At 40.6% G+C, this 23092-nt stretch overlaps 1 protein-coding gene across 3 annotated transcripts in view; it reads right to left on the reverse strand.

Moving 5' to 3' along the window:
* ANO2 (anoctamin 2) overlaps positions 1 to 23092 on the reverse strand; it is a 200209-nt gene that overhangs the window by 8426 nt on the left and 168691 nt on the right. For all 3 annotated transcript variants that reach the window (XM_069806801.1, XM_069806799.1, XM_069806800.1), the window contains 4 exons: positions 19349 to 19497; positions 5114 to 5266; positions 4957 to 5009; positions 2809 to 2990 (listed from right to left, as the gene is read on the reverse strand). In XM_069806801.1, coding sequence (XP_069662902.1) covers positions 2809 to 2990; positions 4957 to 5009; positions 5114 to 5266; positions 19349 to 19497 — 537 coding nt within the window. The remainder of the gene's footprint in view (positions 1 to 2808; positions 2991 to 4956; positions 5010 to 5113; positions 5267 to 19348; positions 19498 to 23092) is intronic.

The raw sequence follows: 23092 nt of genomic DNA on the forward strand, positions 1-23092 counted from the left end.
AAACCAGGGCACAGACTTACAAGTCTATCAGAAAGTACAGAGATGCTGCATATTCTTACATGTAACATTATTCTAAGAAATAACGCCTAGCAACATACTGAAATGGGCAATAGCAGAGCTCACAGGGAACAACATTTTGAGAAAAGACAGAGGACAGGCCCCAGGTTTAAGGTGCTTTACCCTGTCTGCCACAAGCAAAGCAGCAGGTAGAGCACAGCATGCAGCTTTAAGCACTGGAGAGCTATTTTTTCCCTTCTGTCTGCCCTCAAGTCTCATCTGATCGCCTCCCAAGGGGCCGCAGAGATTCCTTTAACAAAGTTACTGACACCGAGACATGGCTGTGCTGAGTTATATGCTCTTTCTTTACCTGCTTAAAAGTTAGGAGTCTTATCTGTGCACTCATCTAGCCTCTGTTGTAGTCATGGTAAGAAGGTAGGTACGTCCCAAAGGCAATCCCAAGGGCAGTGCCTGAGTTAGAAGGCCAGATTTCTCTCCGCATTTACTCTGCTTCCAGTGAAGGAACTGAGATACATAATTTTTTGTGGGTTGTAGTTGGGTAAGATAAATACCCTGCTTAAAATCAGTGGGATCCCAAGTATGATTAAAGTTTGCTTGTGCAGGAGCAGGAGATAAACATGCACAAACTACACTGAATAATGCCAACTTTAAGACTTCTTTCTTGAAAATTATTACATTAGGATATTTAATATATTCTCTAAGATGGGTATTGATTTGTAGGACTCACTGAAGAACTTCCATCTACCCCTTCTGAAGCTATTTGAGCAAACCCTCTTATTCCCTAATAAAATCAGGATGGAAAAAAAAAGCAACCAACAATTTCATGGAAGATAGGTATGTAGTCTACATTTAGAAATTCGCAGTCATTTAGAAGCAAGGGGAGGTTTTTGGCTACTTCAGGAACTTAGCTAGAATATGATCCTTTAAATAAACAGTGAAAAGAAGTGAACCATTCTGAAGGGCAGTTTACAGCACCTGTTAGAAGCATAATCACAAAGTTAATTTCTCTCTTTGCTTTTAAGTGGCTGCTTGTTTCTAAACGAATTTCTTTTTAGAAGGGTAGAATCAGCAGATATTTACAATTAATTGAATTTTGTTTTGTTTTGTTTTAACCAAATGGTTGATTTATTTGAAATATTTTCTCTCCTCAACTTTAATGTGAAGACAAAGATTTTGGTAGCACAAAAATGTGCATCCTAACTAGCTTTAGTTACAAGCCTTCTATGTCATGCTCAGAGCTGTTCTCACAGATTTAAAGAAAAGACTAATAATCATAACTTAACGGTAACACTATAAAAATTTTCCAGCTGCCTTAGCTATCTCTATTTTGTAAATACAACTTCTTTAAGAAACTCTGAATGTCAGATATGCAGAAATGTAGGGGTCATTGGAACTAATAAGAATTCTATCTGTATTTTGAATACAGATTTATCAAGTGCAATGAATTCAAGTGAATGGAAGGAAAGAAGGAAGAATTCTGAAGCTCTAAGTAGAAAACACATGTTGATATTTACAATATCTTCAACACTAGCAGTATTTTCTGCCAGTATCTGAGTATTCAATAAACCAGTATTGCAAGTAGAGGCCAATCTGATGCTACATGGTATGTGAATGTCCCCTGTAAGATTTGTATCATCGTTCTGCTATGCTTGGTAACTGATTTTGTGCTCTTCCTTTGACACGGGTGCAGAGAGAATATGGTGATAAGATTCTGAGAACCCCACCTTGGCAATTTAGCCAAAATTTGTTCTCAGAGTAAAACCACACAATGAAAGCATGAGAGTGAAGACCTGAGTTTGAGAAAGGAGACTGGGAAAGACAGAGGTGAAACTAGTTTTAAAACCAGGACAGGTTCAGATGGCAACTATCAATCAGGAGTACTAGATTCAAAAACCTTGCCATGCATCAGAAAAAGATAGCGAACATATGCAAATATATTATGCATCAAAATAAGGGAGGCCAATTAAAGACCTGTATGTAGTAAAAACCATATAAATGAAGGCTCTCCTCCCAAGGAAAATGGAAGAGCGAGTTTTGTGATGATTTCTTGCCATTGCAGATGTTAAGCACAGTGTGATTTCAAGGGAGTCCTAAAGGAAGGTGTGGCAGGCTGTTGAATGTAGTACTGACCCGAGGAGCTCAGCTTTGAACAGCCTTGGGTTGTACTGCCTTAAAACAGCTCTTTAAATTTCTGCATATTTTTATAAAAAAGCAAGGTTGCTTTGAGAGCCCTGGAACCATGTTAGTGATTTCTCATGCAAACTAGAACTACTCCATAGGTATCTGCACTACAGGAGCAGTGGACCAGACATTTTGGACAAATTTTAAAGACGTCAAGCCTTGTTTCCCCAGTGTGAAAAGATGAATCTGACATATAAGACATGCAGACAAGGAGTGGTGCAGGTTTTAAAGATGGGCAGAATTTACTGAAAACTCAGATCTCATCAAGTAAACACTGAACTTAACAAAGAAAAAGAAAGCCTGGTTCTAATTAGTGGGTGTCCATTTTAAAACCTCATTGTTTTTAATGAAGGTTATGTCTTTCAATAAAGAAAGGATTTTTTAATGTGAGTTAAGTCTGCCTAAATTGTTTATTTTGCCTTTTAATGCACTGGAAAAAAAACCTTTTATGAACCTTCTAATACAGTGAGGATACTCTAAAAGCTGTACTCTTAAAACCGTCTTTTTAAAGGCGCAGATATTATCAGTCCCCACTTGGAAAAATTTTGTCTGACAAAAGACCCAAAGAAATTACGTTGACTAGGCAAACTGTCATTAGAAGTACTTTACCTGCAGAATAAAACATCCTGTGCAAACGGGGAGTTTTCTGGCTGTGTTCCAGCCTTGAGATGACTGACATTGAAGTATGAGAGCGTGTGATTGATGAAGCCATGCATGGTTCCATTTTGACTGTATGCATATTGATACATAAGGCGTGGAATGAAATCAGATGTGACAGCAATTACAAAAGCCTGAGAGAGGAAAAAAACCCAACCAAACAACAGCGTCGTGAATCTATGTCTAATGTGTTTCAGATATTAAGTTAATTCAGGTGATAATTTTCACGTTTAAGGAAGTCTACAGTGGTGATGAAGTGAAAGTCAAATGGCCAGACCTGTTACAGAATGTATACTTCTATAAATGCACAGTAACCTGCTCTGTCTCTCTAGGGGAAGGCTGTAGCTAGGGAAGTGGAATATTTCTTAGAGCATAGACTAGTAAAAGCAATTAATGTACTGTACATTTCTTCAGCTCTTTCCAACCCTCGAGCCATTAGGAGGTTTATCACTAGTTTTAAAAAACTACAAGACATAATAGCTTGCTGGTATAACATGGAGTATAATTTGGTGTAGTTACACAGCGTTATCTGAGATAAACCCGTTGAGTGTAAGGTAGTCCTCCTCCATTTTCCCCTGTGCATCAGGATTTACACATCTGACATCGATGGACCTCATGCTGGTATAAAACTGGTATAATTGTGAAGTGAATCAGATACAGAAATATCTAGATCATATCAAGGAGAATTAATTAGATTCAATTAAAACTACATTTTGCTAAATAGGTCTTCTGCAGCAATATTATTCAGATGGAGAAGTAGAACTGGGCATTCAGTATTTTTTTTTAAATTGGGTATGCCCATATTTACACTTCTGTCAAGAAAAAGTAGCTAACTGATATTTTAATGGAATCCCCAGGTAATAAAAATGTTCAGAGTTTGTCTGACACAGAAAATAGTCAAGGCTCATAAATCTGCAAAGTGTATTCTGATAAAACTGAGAGGCTGCAGAGTTTTGCTCCTCCAGCACAGATCAGTACTGGAAACCTGAAATCTAGGCCTGACAGCAAAATTATGGGTATGTGCAGGGCTGCAATGATTTCCTACCTTAAATCCTGGAAACTGCTGAGCCATAAGTGAACAATGCTCCACCCAAGTCAAACAACACTGCTTCTCTGGAGGCATTATAGTTCTCCCAGTTGTAATGATAGCTTACATACTGCTATGGAGTGCTGTTGTGCTGGAAGCTATTGTACTAGATAAATTGCATAACCCCTCTGCACAAGTTTCCCCTTCAGTAGTGACAATCATCTGCCTTTCTAAAGTGCTTTGATATCTTTGATATTTTACAGCTGGACTCGATAATCCTAAAGGTCTTTTCCAAACTAAATGATTCAATGATTCTATAACCTGTGGGTCAAAACCCCACTAGATAGTAGTATTATAATTAAACTCTCAGGGCATGAGTCTTTTTTGTCTTAAAGCATATACAGGAAATTTTTACTTAAGAAATACATGTGAACAACAAACATAATATATCTGTATACCAGACATGCATTATGTTCTTGTAATCATTCTTGTTCTATGAAAGAATATATTTTTCCATTAAGATTTTGTAGCTTGGGGAGCGTGTAACCTAACTCAAAAAAAAAAAAAAAAAAGCTACTCTTACAGAAATGCTCACTCTGTAGGAGAAATTATGTTTAGGGATATAAACATACCTGTATATAACAAAACAAATGCTAATGCTATCTAGTTAAGGACTTTCTGCTCCTAGAATCCAGGACTTTATATTTACATCCTTTTTATTCATACCAACAGTTATACTAGCAGAGTAACAGAAAAAGGCACAAGTATGAATGAGAAGTAGATCTTTATCAATTATCTGGGGTATTGCCTGCTTACATCCCCTTCATTAGTTGTTCTTATATGAATTAGTCTTCCTGTCCTATATAACACAAGGATAGAGAGAATGAGAAGAGTGAATGGTCATCTCATTTGTAATTAAATCATGTTTTACACTTCCAGAATGAACTGGATAATTTAGATTTTATTGTATTTTATAGCAATTGATAAAATCAGACTTCACATTTAAATTATGCTGGAGGCACAATATAAGCTCCCAAGATCATGGTTAGAAACTGGTGTAATCAAATACTTACATTAATGATAACTGAAAGCTTTCCAATACCACTCAAAATGTTATACCAAATTCCTGTAAGTGAAAAACAGAACTTATTAAGGGATTAACTATCACTTTTCTTCCTTCTTATGGAATTTTTGGCGTTATCTTCACTGTCATGTTTTTTCATTGCTTACCTATATCTTTTGCTCTTACTGTGTCTGGCCTCCTCAGTTCAGTGACAAACTTTTTTGCATCAAGCCGGACTTCTATGATGTTGTTCAGAAGAGCAAAGAGAGGTGCCAGAGGGAAGGAGGCAACAAAGAGTGTGACAAAGCCAAACTGGATAACTGAAAGAGAAATATGCAATGGTTTTAAATATCTGCTGAAAGGAGCTGGTAAATGTAGCTGACAGCAAATCATTGTTGAGCTTTGTGCATTACAAAACCCATAAAACTCCACTTCACAATTTGGTCCCAGTAATAAGTATCACAAAGCAAGGCTATGAAAGAGAGAAAGTTACTGTGCTTTATGAATGTTTCTAACAATGCTTCTGGTCTCTAGCACAAGCACAAGCCAAAATAATTAATAAATTTAATAAAGGACAAAGGACTTGGAGTGTATTCTTCTGCATTTATATATAATTAACTGATTAAGACTGTGCTGTTCTTCCCTGTTCTTTTGCCTGTAAGGAAAATGATACACAAGCAAGCAAGAGGAGGAAATCTACAAGGTGTCGCTGTTTCTTCCCAGCTTCCTTTGGAAAACATGGTGGTAATCTCTCAAGAGCAGGGACAGAATAAGTATCTTTGCGGATGCATGAGCCTGTGGTGTCATATAGTATTTTCATCCCTCCTTAGGTCACTGATATCCTCCAAAGTTGGAAATCTTCCCCTTTCAAGTCCTACCTGGCAAAGGAGAATGCTCTCGTCATTTTTTTTTTTTTCTGGGTTTGCAATTTGTGTAAAGTAGTTTGGGAGAAAGAAAGCACTAGTCCACTGGTCCTAAAGAACGAGTAGTATTGCAATGAAGCACTGACGTCCCGAGTTCTCCATGCTTGCTAGAACAAATACAGAACTAATAAGCCTGGCTTCTTCCACAGGGGAAAAAAATCAACCAACCAACCAAATAACCAAAGAAAACCCTCTCATTCTGAAGTGGATGGCACATTTTGCATCATCTTCTTCCCAGTACTAGACCACTAGCATGACAGACTTCAGCTCAGCACCCATAGTATAATGATATAAACAGAAAGACTACATCATTTTCTGAGTGAATTATGCCTCTTTTCTAGGGCACAGGGTGACCTGTCTTTATGCGAACAAATTGTCTTCTAAGCAGCTAAGGAACCAATGTCACCCCGCAAAAGCACAATGCTGACACAGTTGTGTTTTTCTGACAAGTCTCAGTGCTCTAGAGATGCTTGGAATAATGTAGCAGAAACCAAGTCCCTCCAAGCAAGCTTCTTCAGTTTTTGGGTGGGCAGAGTATTCTTAATTCCCCCTTCTTTCAGTGGCACTTCAGGATCTACCTCATCTAGGTAAATCTCGTTTGGGTACAATTAGAGTCTGAAAAGGGTTGATTTTTTTTTTTTTTTTCCTCCAAGGTGCTGAAGAATTAACAAATTGCGTAAAAGGCTGTGTCTTCCATAGAAAGCAGGAGGCATCAGTGGTGAATGTTACTCGTGAGAATGGATCATTTTCTTGTAAAAATGCTGCATTATTTTAAAGTAATACTTCAGGGAAGTGAAAGAGGTTTATTACCCCAGAAAACTAATGAGGAGTAGAAGAAGAGGAAAGAGACCAAAAGCATGCTGCTCAAATGCAAAGGCAGTAATCCCAGTAAGATTAAACTAATAAATCTATCTGTGATTTACACTTCAGAATTAAATAAATAGTAGTATAGAAAAAGGGTTGGTGTGTATGAGGCCCTATTTATTGTGGCTTCTTTTTTGGCAAATCCCTGTATAAGTTCTCTCTCCACTATGGGAGGAATCTGTTTCACTTTTTGTGAAAATCAAGGGTTTACATAGCACAAATGTTTACTTTAAAATCATTTCCTTAGGCACTGTTGTCACAGACTACAACTAACTGATAAAACAGATTTCGCCAGGATCTTCTCTTGCATGTGTCTTTTTTTGTGTGCAGATCACAAGTCTTCTCACTGACATTCCTGCTTTTCTCTTCTCAGTGACAAAATATTTGCACAGTAAAGTATTATCTCTGTATTATATATATGGCCTTTTGATTTTCATTCTCATTGTTTTGCTTTGAGATAAAGAGTATATCCTAACATACACTAAGATGGAGCTCTTTCAAAGCACACAAACAGGCTATCCTTGAAATCATACTTTCCTGAATATTTTATGTTAAGAGTCAGGAAAAGGAATTAACAAGTAATAAAAACAGATGTTAAGAGTCGTGTCCCAAAAAACTGTGAAATGCTTAGAAAAATACAGAGCACCAAAATACGCCTTATTTGGGTTTAAGTGAATTTAGCAGGAATAGAACTGGGAGGATTCTGTTAAAAAAAAAAAAAAAGTATTTGCAATGCTTGAAGTATAAACCACACACGCATTTGCTTTGATGTTGTTTGCAGCCCCTTTATTCATTGCCTGGGAAAATGCAGTTTAATTTTTTTTCAAGTTCATGAAAGAATGTTCAAGGTATGCAAAGGACTTCTGGACAATTGTCTAAATATGTCTTCATAGAAAACTCTACAGCAGAAGTGTTTGTGTGGCCATCTTGAAATCTCTTCAGTATTCTAGCCTCCTTTTTATGAAAGTGTGAATGATGCAAAAAGCAGGCAAAAAAACTGAAAACAAAATCAAGCACGCCATAATTTAGATGGTCTTGTGTAGTAAACTAGCAAACAATCATTCAAAACAAGCAGTCTGTGAACAGCCTCAGCAATTTAAAGGTAGCTGTTCAGTTCGGTCAATATTTGTAGAAACAAATATGTCAACAAAGCTTCATGGATTAAAAAGAGAAGAATCCCTGCTGTACAGTTCAGGTCCCAAAAACAATCCAGTCACAGCACCCTGGAGTTCTGTGCATGCCTGTCCAGTCACAGTGGAAACATTTACAGTACTCTTAGGGCACTCACAAAGACGGTTCCATCAAGGACAGCTGATGCTGAGACATCCTAATTTTGGCTGGAGGACTTGATGGCAACCCCGGAATACCCTTTTTACATTCACACTTATGCCACAAGGTCTCCATACAAAGCTCTCTTAGTGTTCACGTACAACCCTCAGACCCCACGTAAGAGCCCTACCTGACTTGGGTGATTATCCTCCTGCGCTTTGAGGCAAAGGGCTAAAGAGACCTGTGCCAGGAGTTGGACCTCTGGACATCCAGCCTCTTTCATAGCTTTTCTACTTGCCTGATAGGCCAGCCTGGAGACAGTAGAGATGAACATCACCCAGCCTCATGGCACAAGCCAGCAAACAAAACAATTGAAAGTTGTGTCTAAGGGGAAGTCAAGGACATGGGAAATAACGCCTTCTCCTGGTGCATCAAAGTAGGAGACTAGATGTGCTGTCAGTGACACAGACTATTTCTGATGAGAGGAAAAATACCCAAACCACATTCTATTGGTGCTCAGGACAAACCACCTTTACTGTCTGACTTAAGCAGGAAAGAGGCAGAGACCTCAGAGCCAGCCCATGAGGTTCTCAACACCTGATGCAACATCTGCAACATCTCATCCAGGCTTAGGCTGGCTGGGCCCTAAGATGAAAACTCGAGAAGACAAACAGCACCAAGGGACGTCTCTCAGACCACAGTGCTTCTCAGAAGTCCACTTTTCACAGAAGCTGTTCCTCTGTGCACAGGGCCTGAACAGAACCCAACCCCAACAAAGACATGGCACACGCTGTCCCTCTAACTCTGGCTTCCAAATTGTGACTAAAAGCACAGATCAAGGCTTTTAAATTACGGATCTGGAGAGTGCTGGCTAGTGTTCTTGTGTAAGGGATACAGAATCAGTCCCCAGCATAAACCCTTCCATGGTGAATATCACTCAGATTGTAACAGGTTTACACGCTGAGTAGCATGAGTAACCCTAGTATCTTTTACATCAAAACCTAACCTAAGAGAAGGTAATTTTTTATCATCATGTTGCTTCTTTCCTTACTTCTGTATCAACAATATCTGCCATAGGATTATGTGTTACTGGAAGCAAACAATAGAAGAATCACTCCTGTGCTAAGTGACTTTCCAAGTCCTAAGAAGAAACTTTTCAATATACAGGCGAGCCTGGCTGAGAAACTAAGGAAAAGGTGTAATTTACTAATCTTTGGTAATAAATATATGCAACAAGCCTACACACAACAGACTGAGTTGCTATTTTCAAATCCATCCTCATTATAGAGATTATAGAAAAATGTAGGTTTCTCTTCAACGATTCCTTTTTTTTTTTTCTTTTGGTGCCTCACACATTGCCTTTTTGATGGCTTTTCCTGCTTTAGGGGAAATTCTTCCAAACTGCTAAGATTAATCCTTATGGTAGTCGGTAGCTACAGACATTGGATCTGATCATTTTCTTCTTAAAATTCAAAAGGGAGTTTTGCCATTGATTTTTAACAGAAGTTGGATGATGAAACCCTTTATTATTATTTCTCTTTGAGAAAAAAATGTTTTCAATTAATTGCCACATGATCCTTGGACTCTTAGAGGGGTTAGACTGGAGAAGGGAAGACCAAATGAAATAAGAATCTGAAAGTCATTGCTGATGTCAGTTTCTTCTCAAGAAAATAGTAGTGGTATAAATTTCACATGTTCACATGCATCATTTAGCTGGTTTTGGAGCCAATTTCATAAAGTTTGTTTCATTAGCAATATTTATTGCTACTCTAAACATCGATTTCTTGCCAACTCCTATCACTGCAGGCTACACGTGTTGCAAACTTGCTACCAGCTGGATGAGGAAATTGCTATACGTGCTGCCTACTTTGGGAATGCATGTGGTTTCGTATATTGGGTTGGGTCAAAAGTCATTGCACAGTTTTAGAAACAGGAAGTACTAATGACAAATCTGACATATATTAATAGTGACAATTTATGTTTCAGGATTCCTTGAGCAAAATTTTCTGATCACTCAGGAACATTAAGAGCTTCTCTGCTGGAGTGTCTGCTAAAAAATACAAACGTATATCAGTTAGTAATATCAAAACAAACAGTAGTCAGAAATTCCACTGGTACAAATCAAAACTATGTGCAGACATGTTATTGACTGACAAGGCCTGTTCAAGAAAGAAATTCAGCACAGTCTACTGACTGAAATCAGATTCATAGTTCAGCTCACTGAAGAAATGACCCACAAAAGCTTTCACCACAGGAAAACTTAGGAGTTTATTTGCCATGGTGAAGGCTTGGCCTCTTCCTCCCACACTACTGGGATCTGTGAAATGCCACTGAAGTCAATGGAAATCTGCCTGACTTGTAGACTTTGGGGTTTACCCTCTGACATTTTCTCTTTTTTTAGATTTACATATGACTTTTACCTTAAAACTAAATCATAAAATCACAGAATCATAGAACAGTTTGGGTTGGAAGAGACCTTTAAAGGTCATCTAGTCCAACACCCCTGCAATGAGCAGGGACATCTTCCACTAGACCAGGTTGCTCAGAGCCCCATCCAGCCTGGCCTTGAATGTTTCCAGGGATGGGGCACCTACCAACTCTCTGGGCTACCTGTGCTAGTGTTTCACCACTGTAATCGTAAAAAATTTCTTCCTTGTATCTAGTCTAAATCTTCTCTCTTTTAGTTTAAAACCATTACCCCTTGTCTTATCACATCAGGCCCTCCTAAAAAGTCTGTCCCCATCTTTCTTGTAAGTCCCCTTTAAGTACTGAAAGGCTGCAGTAAGGTCTCCCCAGTGCCTTTTCTTCTCCAGGCTGAACAACCCCAACTCTCTCAGCTTTTCCTCATAGGAGAGGTTTTCCAGCCCCCTGATAATTTTTGTGGCCCTCCCCTGGACCCCCTCCAACAGGTCCATGTCTTTCCTGTGCTGGGAGCCCCAGAGCTGGACACAGAACTCCAGGTGGGGTCTCACCAGAGCAGAGTAGAGGGCGAGAATCACCTCCCTCAACATGCTGGCCACACTTCTTTTTCTGAAGCCCAGGATATGGTTGGCCTTCTGGGCTGCGAGCTCACATTGCCGGTTCATGTCCAACTTTTCATCCACCACTACCCCCAAGCCCTTCTCTGCAGGGGTGTTCTCAATCCCTTCCTCCCCCAGCCTGTATTGATACTGGGGGTTGCCCCGACCCAGGTACAGGACATTGCACTTGGCCTTGCACTGTTGAACCTCATGAGATTCACACAGGCCCACTTCTTGTCCAGGTCCATCTGGATGGCATCCCATCCCTCAGGTATGTCAACTGCGCCACTCAGCTTGGTGTCATCTGAAAACTTGCTGAGGGTGCACTTGATCCCACCATCTACGTCATCGATGAAGATATTAAATGGTACTGTTCCCCATACAGACCCTTGAGTGACACCACTTTTTGCTGATCTCCATCCAAGCAATTCCTCATCCACCAAACAGTCCATCCATCAAATCTATATCTCTCCAATTTGTAGAGAAGGATATTGTGGGGGACCATGTCAAAGACCTTATAGAAGTCCAGATAGATGACATCTGTAGCTCTTCCATTGTCCACTGATGTAGTCACTCCATCATTGAAGTCCACTAGGTTGGTCAAGCAGTGAAGCCTTGGTGAAGCCATGCTGGCTGTCTTGAATCACCTCCAACCTCCACGTGCCTTAGCATAGCTTCTAGGAGGACCTGTTCCACGATCTTCCCAGGCACAGAGGTGAGGCTGACAGGCTGGTAGTTCCCAGGGTCCTCCTTTCTATCTTTTTTAAAAATGGCTGCAATGTTTCCCTTTTTCCAGTCACCAGGGACTTCACCTGACTGCCATGACTTTTCAAGTATCATGGAAAGTGGCTTGGCAACTACATCAGCCAATGCTCTCAGGACTCTGGGATGCATCTCATTAGGTCCCACAGACTTTCCTATGTTCAGGTTCCTCAGGTGGTCCCAGACCTGATCTTCTCTTACAGTGGGAGGGGCTTTGCTCCCCCAGCCCCCATCTTGCAGTCCATCCACTCGAGAGGTGTGGGAAGAGAAGTCACCAATGAAGACTGAGGCAAAAAAGTTGTTGAGTACCTCAGCCTTCTGGTTGTCTGTTGTTACCAGTTGGCCAGTCTTGCTCATCAAGAGGGGTATGCTTTCTTTGACTTTCCTTTTCTGGCTGGCATACCTGTAGAAGCCCTTCTTCTTATTCTTTGCATCCCTTGCCAAGTTCAGCTCCAGCCACGCCTTGGCCTTCCTGACCCCATCCCTACAAAACCAGGCAGTGTCCCTATATTCTTCCCAGGATACCTCTCCCTCTTCCACTACATGTGCACTTCCTTCTTGCCATTTAGTTTGACCAGCAGGTCTTGACTAAGCCATGCCAGTCTCTTGCCTTCCTTTCCTGATTTCTTACACCAGGGGATCAAGAGCTCTTGCGCTCTATGGAAAGCATCCTTAAAGATCTGCCAGCTGCTTTGTCCTTGAAGGCAGTTTCCCAGGGGGTCCTATTGACTAATTCCTTGAACAACGGGAATTTTGCTTTCCTAAAATTCAGGGTCCTGACTTTAGTCTTCACCTGACCCATATCCCTCAGGGCTGTGAACTCCACCAGTGTGTGACCACTGCAACCCAGGCTGCCTCCAATCTTGATGTCACCTATTAGCTCACTTGCACTAGTGACCAACAGGTCCAGTATTACAGCCCCCCCAGGCTGTCTATTACCTGGCTTAAGATGTTATCCTTAATGCATTCCAGGAGCCTCCTGGATTGCCTACAGCTTGCCATGCTACGTTTCTAGCAGATGGCAGGGTGGTTGAAGTCCCCTGGCAGGATGGGAGCCTGCGAGCGCAATGCCTCCTGTAGCTGGAGTAAAAAGGCTTCATCAACAGGCTCATGGATTTGGGAATGAGGAGGAGGGATGTGAAGTCAACAGGCCAGCAGAAAGTATCATTTCCCCTTCCCATGACATCTAGTGGAAGTGATGAGAAAGCTTCCTACAGGCAGACACATTTGCTTTGGGTTGTAGATAAAACCCAAACTCCAGAGGTGGTGGGGAGGGCATGGTGGTAGAGGTGCTGGCTCAGGGACAGCTGGAAGTGACAATCCTGAGGAACAGCATCACCAAGCAACTGATTCAACTTTGGGTGATGTTAAACATCCTAGTCTAACAGAAGCTATATTTACATTTAAAGAGCTGAAGAACTCTCTAGGAGGCCTTGTAAAATGCATGAACCGAAAGGTAACATTCCTGCAGCACCTGAACACAGGCTAGCTCTAACACAGAGATGGCTGTAGCCTGAGTAAGTGAGAGAAACTTGGATTGCTCTTGTCTTGCCAGCTTTTCCCTCTTTCATGTTTGTGGTTCTTTGTTCTTGCTGTTAAGAGAGCAATCACAATTAGAGGTACCAGCTCAGTGTTCCCATCAGCTTTCACACTGCCTCTTCTTTTAACAGTGCTAGTGGCTTTGCTGACTTGGGACTAGAGTGGCTGCCATTTTGCAGAATCTAACTCTAGTGAGCAAAGGCAGAGCCACATTTTCCAATATGAAAATATAGGAGATATTAAACAAACCAACAGTAAATCTCACTATTTCTAATAACTTACCTAGACTTAAAAAAGGGGAGGGGATGGCATGGGAGGTGAAGGAAGCCTCTCCAAGGCTTCAGGCTTCCTAGTATAGGAAATCAGACCAAAAGAAAATCCCAGCAGTTTTGAAATGGCCATGCCAAAATTGAAGTGGGATAGTTATCATCAAAACCTCCTTTACCTGTGGCACATCATACTGCAAAACACATCCTGAGATCGCTCCAAAAACTATCCCTCGGATGGTGCCACACCAGGGCTAATCTGCTTCATAAGGGAACGCAAAAAGAATGTGTGATTTGCCGCACGGGGAGGCAGATTTGCTGCAGGTTTCCATCAGAAAGGGCACATGTCAACCCTTTTGATAGAAATTAGTAGAAGAGACTCCATATAGGTACAAAAGGCAAGGACTGCCTGTGATTAGGGTACAGCCTAGTGAATGGCAGACCCAAGTCAAAAGTCTCAGCTTGGTCAGAGACTTTCTGTGTAGTCTTAAAGACGTCACCCATCCTTAAAAGTAGGAGTATCCTGGCAGGACAAACCCAAATGTAGTGAATATTCACATGCAGATACATAATCTGTCCATGCCTGTTTCTGCATGAAACACCATCATCATCTGGAAGGAGGAACCCAAAGGTTACATTATGCCCAGTCTACAGTTTCTTATTCAGCTGCTTCATTCCTGGTTGAGCAGATAGCCACTGATACCAGTGGGAGCTTGCCTGATTAAATCAGTGTGAAAATTAAGAACTAAATTCTGAAACAGCAGTCACATTTCTCTCTTCTCCTTAATATCATACCTTTTCTTACATCCGAGTCATTCTGCCTTTTTAAGCAATTCAGGACAAAAAAAAAAAAAATCTTTCTCTGCACTTGCCCCATTATTTCCCTTCCCATCCCGTCTCAAGTCAAATTTAGAAAAACAGGTAAATAAGCTGTGTAACTGCCTCTTGCCTCGCCATTTCAGCTTGATGCCCTCCACAGCAATCCCAGCTGACAGGTTCAGTGCTGAGTTGCGCAAAGTTCTTCCTGGCAGCGCGGGTGGTCTGAGAGACTCTGCAGTGAATCTGACAGCTGAGTGCAGGGGTACGGACCTGGGGCAACAAGCGGGCTGGGGAGGTGCAGCCGGGGTTTCATTTGCTGCACATTTGTCTTGGGTCCCACAGGCAGGGCATAGCTCGCTGTGGCATGCTACAAGGCTCAGCGAGCTCATCTTTTCACTTGAGAAGCTAATTCTCCTGTTGTAAACAAATGTTTAGATTAGTAATTCATCCATTCATTAGCAGGGCATCTATCTAATTATCCCTGAATGCCTGCAGGATGAGGCACTCAACATTGTTTATGATCTAGGCACAAGGGACTAATCTAAAACACAGGCTTAGTGTCCAGTGATTTATAACATCAGTAGTTTAGACCCTGATACTGTAAGTTATTCCAACGAGGCAGACCTTTGCATCCAAGTGGTGTCCTTATGAATGAATCAAGGGTGATCTCCTACAGATGTCTTGAACCAGGGTAATGGCATCATCTCAGATGCAATGGGAGTTTGCCACAGGTGACAGAGAGTGGAAAGAGTTTCCTCCCAGGGTGCTTTGCATTAGGTCCAACTACAAGTAGAAGAAAGCACCAGTATATAATGTTTGGAGAGTGGGATATTCTAGTTCACAACACACTCAAGGCTCCATCCTGCTTCTGTATAAGTCAGCCACACTTCTTGGATTATCATAGAGTGTACTCAGCAGTCTCTGGCCCATTATAACTGGGAAGAAGTCTGGGAAGATGTCTGGCTCCTCCTCACCCTGCCAGTGGCTTTCGCTGTAATTTGGCGTTCGTGCTGCAACCAGTCATGTGCTCTAGCTCCCAGAATGAGTTAGGTCAACTACCACAGGTGTGCAAGGACAAGAAATTAAATATTTATAAATAGTTGTATTTATTCTGTTTATTACCAATAACTAAAGGTCCTTGTCCTTAGAGAGAACTAGCTAACCATGAAATTTTGGATGTTAAAGTGCAGACATTTCTGAGTTATGCCTGATCATAAAAACATATGAAAATGTTTACAAGGGGAAACGTCTACATTTTTTCACCATTGTTTAACTCAAAAATTGCAAAGAAGTTTGCTTAAAGTTTCCAGAAGAAAAAATCATCTTGGGTTGAAGTAATGCATGGGAAAAAATCAATCTTAAAGGAGAATTTTTCAACAAACTGTCATCACATGCAGAAGGGGATAAGGTAGTAGAGGCTGCAACACACAGCAAGATCCTAAGGTGAGTTGAAACAATTGAGAGGGAGATGATGGCAGGTGAGGGCTTCTTTATGTCAGCTTAATGGCACTACCGGGGGCAAGGTTCAGATCCATAAACATATCCATAAAAGAGATCCCCAAATCTGCCATTATATAAAATACCTCATATATACTTACATGTTTATATATTTACATAAATCCATTATAAAGAATCCCATATATGCATTTATAAATATATTATAAAATATATCTATAAATCAATATAGCTATTTCTATTTAGAGAGATAAACCATACATGGTATTCACTTTTTTGGTCACAAAATGCATTCTCTTTCAGATGTTTTGAGAATAGTGGCTTGTTAAAACAGGAGTTGTCACATACAATATTTAACAGGTGCCTGGTTTTAGATAACATGCCCATTGACAAGCTGTGGTTCTCTCCTGAATACTTTTATGCCCTAAAGCTTGGGTTTGCCTCAGTTATTTCTCTCCTTCCTCCTTCCCCACCCATACCATTCCCCCTTTCTCCTTCCCTGCCTCTCCAGGGTCTACTCATGAGGCAGCTACAGGGCTGAGGGGTACACTGCAATTTTGGGTTGCACCTGGTGTGAAAAGCCTGGCCTCTTTCTTACTCCCCAGCATCCCTGTGTGCTGCTTCTTCTCGGGTTCGTTTCCCTGAGGACAGCTGAAATTGGATTGTGTCCCAGGGCTCCAAGACTAAGTTACTTGGTGATTATTTGCACCTCTGTCCTCCTGGGTCCTGCTGAGTAACAGAGATACTCCTTGGAGTTTATAACAAACACAATTTAGAATGAGAAAGAAGGCATGTATATATTTCACTTTGGAATTCTCTATCAGATGCTTGATATATGTCCTCAGCTAATTCATCTGGAGTGTACTCCTTTATCCAAGTGTTTGACCTGCTCCTGCTGGAGCAGTGGATGAGTGTAAGTGGATGTATGGAGATGAATGTGAACCAACGATCTCAATGAAAGCTGAGAGGAGGCAACAGAGGATTCCTTACAAAGCAGAATTACACCAAAAATGCCTAGTTGTTGGGTTTGCTCTCTGTATCCCCTTATACAGGCCAGATACTGTACTCAGAATTTCAAACATAATTTCATAAGTATCAGAGCAACTTTGGATAATGAAGTTACATCTTCTCTTGAGCAAAGTGCATTCAAGATGCCGAACTGACCAGACTTCCAAATTATAACTACTGAGGGCAATGGCACAGTGCCAAACAAGTTAAAATGAAAATAAATTATTAATGGTATTTTATTTGAACAAACTCAGCACTTCAAAGATTCTTTCTTGACTCTTACCTTCCAGATAGCAGAAAACACTCTAATGCTATTTCTCAAATGACATACAGTGGCCACACTGACCTCAGATCCTAAATCAGAGTCTTTTAATGATATGCAAATGATGGATCAAGTCACTAAGATGTCAGCAATCCACACCTGCAGATAATTAAAAGTGCATACTGTTCCTCTCTGATAGATGTTACATCCTGAGAGAGGCATTTCTGTGAAGCAGCAGATCCAGCTCCTGGATCCCACCTAGCAGAAATCAGGAACTGCTGTCTCCCTGATGTGGCAGTGTGGTTACCAAATATATAACTGGTGGCATCTTGCCACTTTAAGAATTGCTCCCAGTTCCACCCACATAATTATCCCCTCTCACGAGGAAAAGCAAACTGTGGAGCAACCTTGAAAAAGTACTGATCTCTGCCATACTTTAGCAGCAATTTAAGTAATTGTGAAAAACAGCAAGCACATACAAACACATAGATGATACACGCAGGGCAGGCACCAGCTTTACAAAATTAGAATACTATTAACTTTAATAGTGTTGCTCCTACTTTACATGGATTTGAAAGATGACCAAATGTCTGGCAGTGCACTCCACTGGTGATGTCAGTCACTCCAGCAGGGTGATGCATGCGGAGGAAGTATGCACATGCTTTTAAAAAACTAGAGATGTGCTGGTTAAAGACCTGGTATGAAAGGTGGGAGTCTGAGAAATAATTCCCAAGTGTGGCGTAGATTTCCTTCCACTGTGGCCAACTCAGTACCTGCCTGCTGCAGCTTTCTGTGAGTAAAATGGGAATAACAATTCTCTGTTCCACTGTCTCTTTCAGCTGACCAAGAAGCTCTTGTAGGCTGAAGGTTCTCTCCTGTTGTGTATGTATGTGAATTTTAATTTAAGCATAGCTGGGAAAGCTGTGTATGTGATTCAGTATCATGTAACACTCAGTCATGAACTACGTAACCTAAAAAGATATTCCTACAGTTTTCTGTTGTAAAGGGTAATTTACTTCTAAGAGAAAATACCATTTATATTTTGGAATCTACATATTTTTACTACATTTGAAACATTAATAAGCAATTTTAATTTTAGGAGGAGTTGTACCAGATAGTGGTGCTCCCATTGAGAAAGATCTCAACATGCTGGAGAAATGGTCCAAAAGGAATCTCACAAAGTTCAGCAAAGGAAAATGCAAAGTCTTGCACCCGGGGAGGAATAACCCCAAGCACCAGTGGAAGCGAGGAACTGACTAGCTGGGAAGCAACTTTGCAAAAAAGGGCCTGGGTGTCCTGATGGACAACATGTTGAACATGAATGAGCAATGTGCCGTAGCTACAGAGAAGGCCAATAGCCTTCTGGGGTGCATTAGGAAGAGTATTGCCAGCAGGTCAAGAGAGGGGATCCTTCTCTACTCAGCACTACTGTGACCTGGAGTGCTCTTTCCAGTTCTATGCTCCCCAGTAGAAGACATGGACATACTGCAGTGAATCCAGTGAAAAGATGATTAAGGGATTGGAGGACCTGAAGTACAAGTAGAAGCTGAGAGAGCTTGGATTGTTGTATCACAAGAAGAGAAGCCTCAAGGGGATCTTACCAAGGTGTTCAAATAACTCTTGGGTGGATTAAAGAATACAGAGCTAGACTCTTCCCAGGGGTGCCCAGTGAAAGGACAAGAGGCAACAGGCACAAATTGAAACACAGGAAATGCAATTTAAACATAATAAAAAACTTTTATATTGTAAGGGTGATCAAATACTGGAACAGGTTGCACAGAGAGACTGTAGAGTCTCCATCCCTGGAAATATTCAAAACCCAACAGGACAACTGGACAAGTCCCTAAGCAACTTACTTTAGCTCACCCTACTTTGAGCAGAGGGTTGGACTAGGTGATCTCCAGAGGTCCCTTCCAACCTTAGCTATTCTGTGATTCTGTGGCTCAATGGTTTCTATGCACTTTTCTCAGCTGGGAACAGTGAACTCTCACAATGTAAGTATTAACAGATATTAAGACTCATCATTGTTGCTATGCTGGTAATGTGGGAGTCTCATAGCCCTGTTGTCTTGCATGTAATTTCTGCAAACTACAAGTGTTTGGGGTTTTTCCTCCTTTATCAAGCCAATTTATGACATACAGTCATACATATCATGATTGGTCCTCTGTAAGTCTATGGTTATTGCAGAAAGGGAAAGGGAAGTCAGAGAACTTACTCATTTCCATGTATTCTGGAGTCAGCCCAGTGAAAGGTTCCAAAATGTAGTCAAGATCCCATTGCTGAGGGTCCTTTGATTGGTTGGTGTCCATTTCCTTTGGCTCAGTTCTTTCATCCTTCAGTTTCCTGAAGAGCTTCTTTAGCTTCCTGAGGAACAAAAGTTCAGATTGAACCAAGACTTTTTTTTTTTTTTTTTTCCCTACAAGATTTGGCCCAAGTCTTTGCACAGCAGCACAAAATGTATATCATGTTACTTTGGTGCCTCATAGCCTTGGTTTGCACCATCCTTTGAAGTTCTGATGCTGCTTATTGCCAGGTGACAGGCTGCTGGGGGCAGCAGTTCCTGTGCTAAGAGGAAAGTTACAACAGCATAATGCTGGTAAAATGGAGTTGAACCCAGTGCTTTTTAATAACTGTTTCTCTGTAGATACATGTTGAATGGGCATCTTCCTGAAGCTCAAGCACTGTGGACCTAAATAATATCAGTAATAAGTAATACTCTCAAAAACAACACACTGAGCACCTCTCCCTTAAGAAAGAAACAAAATACCAAAAGGTAATGTGATACTTTCATACCAGGTATCTAGCCCAGGTGCCCTTTTCTCTCACCATGAAACTTGGGAACTTCCAATATAATATACTTTTAAGGTCAAAATACCAGACACATTGCCAAAGAAAGAGAGTGCAAGAATGTACTGATTCCTAAACCTGGTGGATTTACGAACATTTTAGCAGAAAAACTGTCTGTTGTTCAAAGCAAAAGGAAATGAGCACCTCTGCTAATAAATTTGCAGCACCAAAAAAAAAAAAAAAGTGTCTCCAAGATTCTGATAGGTCCAAAGCCATTTAGGACTCTAAAAATGAATATTTTTGACTTAAAGCTAGCCCTGTGACCACCAGAAAACACGTGCAGCTCTTCAGGTTCCAGTGTTCCCTTGTCACAAGCACAAATACCTGACTTTATCTAAATAGACAAAAAAAGATGCCGCTTGTGGAATTTTAAAGAGGAAGCACTCTTTTCTTTAACCAAAATGATGCTACAACTAATATAAATGATAAAATATGTACCTATTAAATGTTATAAAATATCTACCAATTAAATGTTAAGCATAAGCAATGTCTTAATTTTACTACTGGCCTTTCATACCAGAGCAATGCAATTCCCTTGCTTCTACCTAATGTGCAAACAGGGTTCAAACTAACAGAGAGAATCAGATTAATGAAAGAGTTTCAGCAAGATCAGCAGAATTTGGTCTCAGCGAGGTGTATCATTCCTGTCATACACAAACAGAAAACCTACCTTAGTCACTTCAGATTCAGTAACAAATTATTGCTAGAAAAGTGTCACTTGGGATACATGCAGTAAGTCTCTTCAGTACTCCACAATGCAGCTCGTACTGGAACTCACCAGAACTTCTCTGCAAGTTTATTCCTAAGCCACTGGAAACTACAGAATTCTATAACTGCTAACATCAAAATTGGAACATTTATTGAATGCTGCTGTGAAAAATAAATATTTCTGAATTATTTTTTTTTCTGAGACTTTACCAATCATGTATATGGCAAAGTATGCAGATCGATATAGACCCTGAAAAACTTATTTCATCAGGAGTTGGGTGCTTTATGTACTTGCACAAGAGTATAATCTCCCTTCAGAGATTTCTCATAAGCATTTTAGAGGATCTGAATTTTCCTTCAGGTATGCCACAGTGTGTATAAATGTGCAATACCGAGCTAGCCGCCAATCACTGTTACAGTGAGATTTGGAAATTCCCAATTTCAGTCAGGAAATATTTCTGCTACCGGAAAGGTATACGTCTTGCAAGACCAGCTATGCTGGTGAGTTTTCACTGCCTCTGAAGCAGAAAGGCAAAACCATTTCCTACCATTTCTTAAGTAAACACAGATGAGTTACGTCTCCCAGCTCCCGTAGATCAGAAGAGGTTGTATCAGAGGTTCTCATTTTGACCACATTTTACAATAACATCGTCCCTTTTGGCCAGGCTATAAATTATTCACATGGGTGACCAATTATTTGTGCGAGTATTTCTTTGGACCTCAGTAGGAATAGTAGTATCAATCACTGTCTTACTGAGATGGTGATACAAATTTCCTGACACTGACAAATACATTAATGTCATAAGTAGTATAATCCCAGAGTAAAATGAATCCATCTCTAAAAGAAGGGTAAAGTATTCCCAGTGCCCCCCACAGATGACATTTTAAATGCATATGCATCAATAACTTCATGCTATTTTACACATTGAGAAATTCTTGTGGAAAAATGCAATAGAATGAGGCATTTCTTCAAAATCAAGGAAGCAAAATACATTGAATTAGCATAAAACATCAAGATTGATACTTATTGTATGTCTTCATTTTGCAGAGGAAATTTATCTTTCACAAATACGCACAACGTTATTTTATAGTTCTTCACATATGTGCCATATGAGTGAAAATCCAGACTAATTCCAGTGATGTTTTGCCAGTAGTGTAAGCAGGGCTCTCCCACAAACTTTTCCCCCACAGCTTGCGATAAATCCTTTGAACTAGAGGTGTGTGGCCTGGAGACAGAAGTGTGTGGGGAAATAGTAGGGGGTTTTCATTTTTACCTCCAGTTAAGCAGAACCGCTTTCTCAGACCCTAACTTAAGTAGCAGGGCAAGGCTAGCTGGCAAACTCACTAAAGGCTTTGCTGGGTAGGGTTCTTGCTTTGTTCCTGGATATACACTGAGCCACACGGGAACACTGTGTCACCACAAAGCACAAGGCTCTACAGCAGCCTGGAAATGACCAGGGTGGCTGCAGAATTTCTCCACTGACCAGTGTTTACAGGACCCATCCAATTCCATCACGCCATTACGGAGGAAATGGGGATTGGCAGATGCTCTTAAAACAGATCTAGATTGCATCAGGCTCTGTCAGTCCCAGGATCACAAAGCTGCAAAAATCAACAGATCGCTCCAGCTTTTGTTCCAGGTGCAGCTAAGACGTAGCTCATAAGTCTGGTGGTAACATCCTCAGTACTTTGGCAATACCCAGATAGAGTGGGGCTAACCAAATACTTTAGTTACCCAGAAAATTCAGTTTACACAGTTTTAATAAAAGAGTGGGGAGATTTAAAACACTTCTCAAGAAAGAATTAGATGGATCTTCACAAAGACATTTACCTCCTACATCATGCAAACTCAGCCATTTCGAGACACTAAAATTTCCTTTCCCCCTCTCTGCTTTTATGGCAATCAAGGGAACTTGTCTGTGACAGAGGTGATGTAGTATTCAGAGGGTAGGAGACTGGGAGCAGGATTTAAAACAACCAAAGAATTCCCAGAATGCTCTTCCAGCTTATCCCAATTAATTTCCTAATGTGAGTGACTCTCAGAGGACAGGGAACAATAAGTTCAAGACAGTGCTGATTTCTGTTCCAATAAAATGAAATTAGTTATAAATGTCCCTCACATTTCCGTGGGCAGATGAGATTGAAGAGCATCTTGCTGTCACTGTGCAGCAGCTGAGATAAAATTTGGGTGTGTTTAGATGTGAAGTCTGTACATGTGTGATCTAATCCTCTAGTTACAGCACCACAGAGTCGAGTTATGGAGTTTAATGCATACACATAACTCCCCTGAGAACCCAGTAACTAAAACAATAGTTGTTGTTTTTAATGTTTATTTGGGAATACACTAAATCCAGTGCTCAGTTACTCAGGATAATTTTTAATTTTTCATCTGGCTATCTATAAG

The sequence above is a fragment of the Haliaeetus albicilla genome, chromosome 19, assembly GCF_947461875.1.
Source record: "Haliaeetus albicilla chromosome 19, bHalAlb1.1, whole genome shotgun sequence".
Classification (NCBI taxonomy): Eukaryota; Metazoa; Chordata; class Aves; order Accipitriformes; family Accipitridae; genus Haliaeetus; species Haliaeetus albicilla.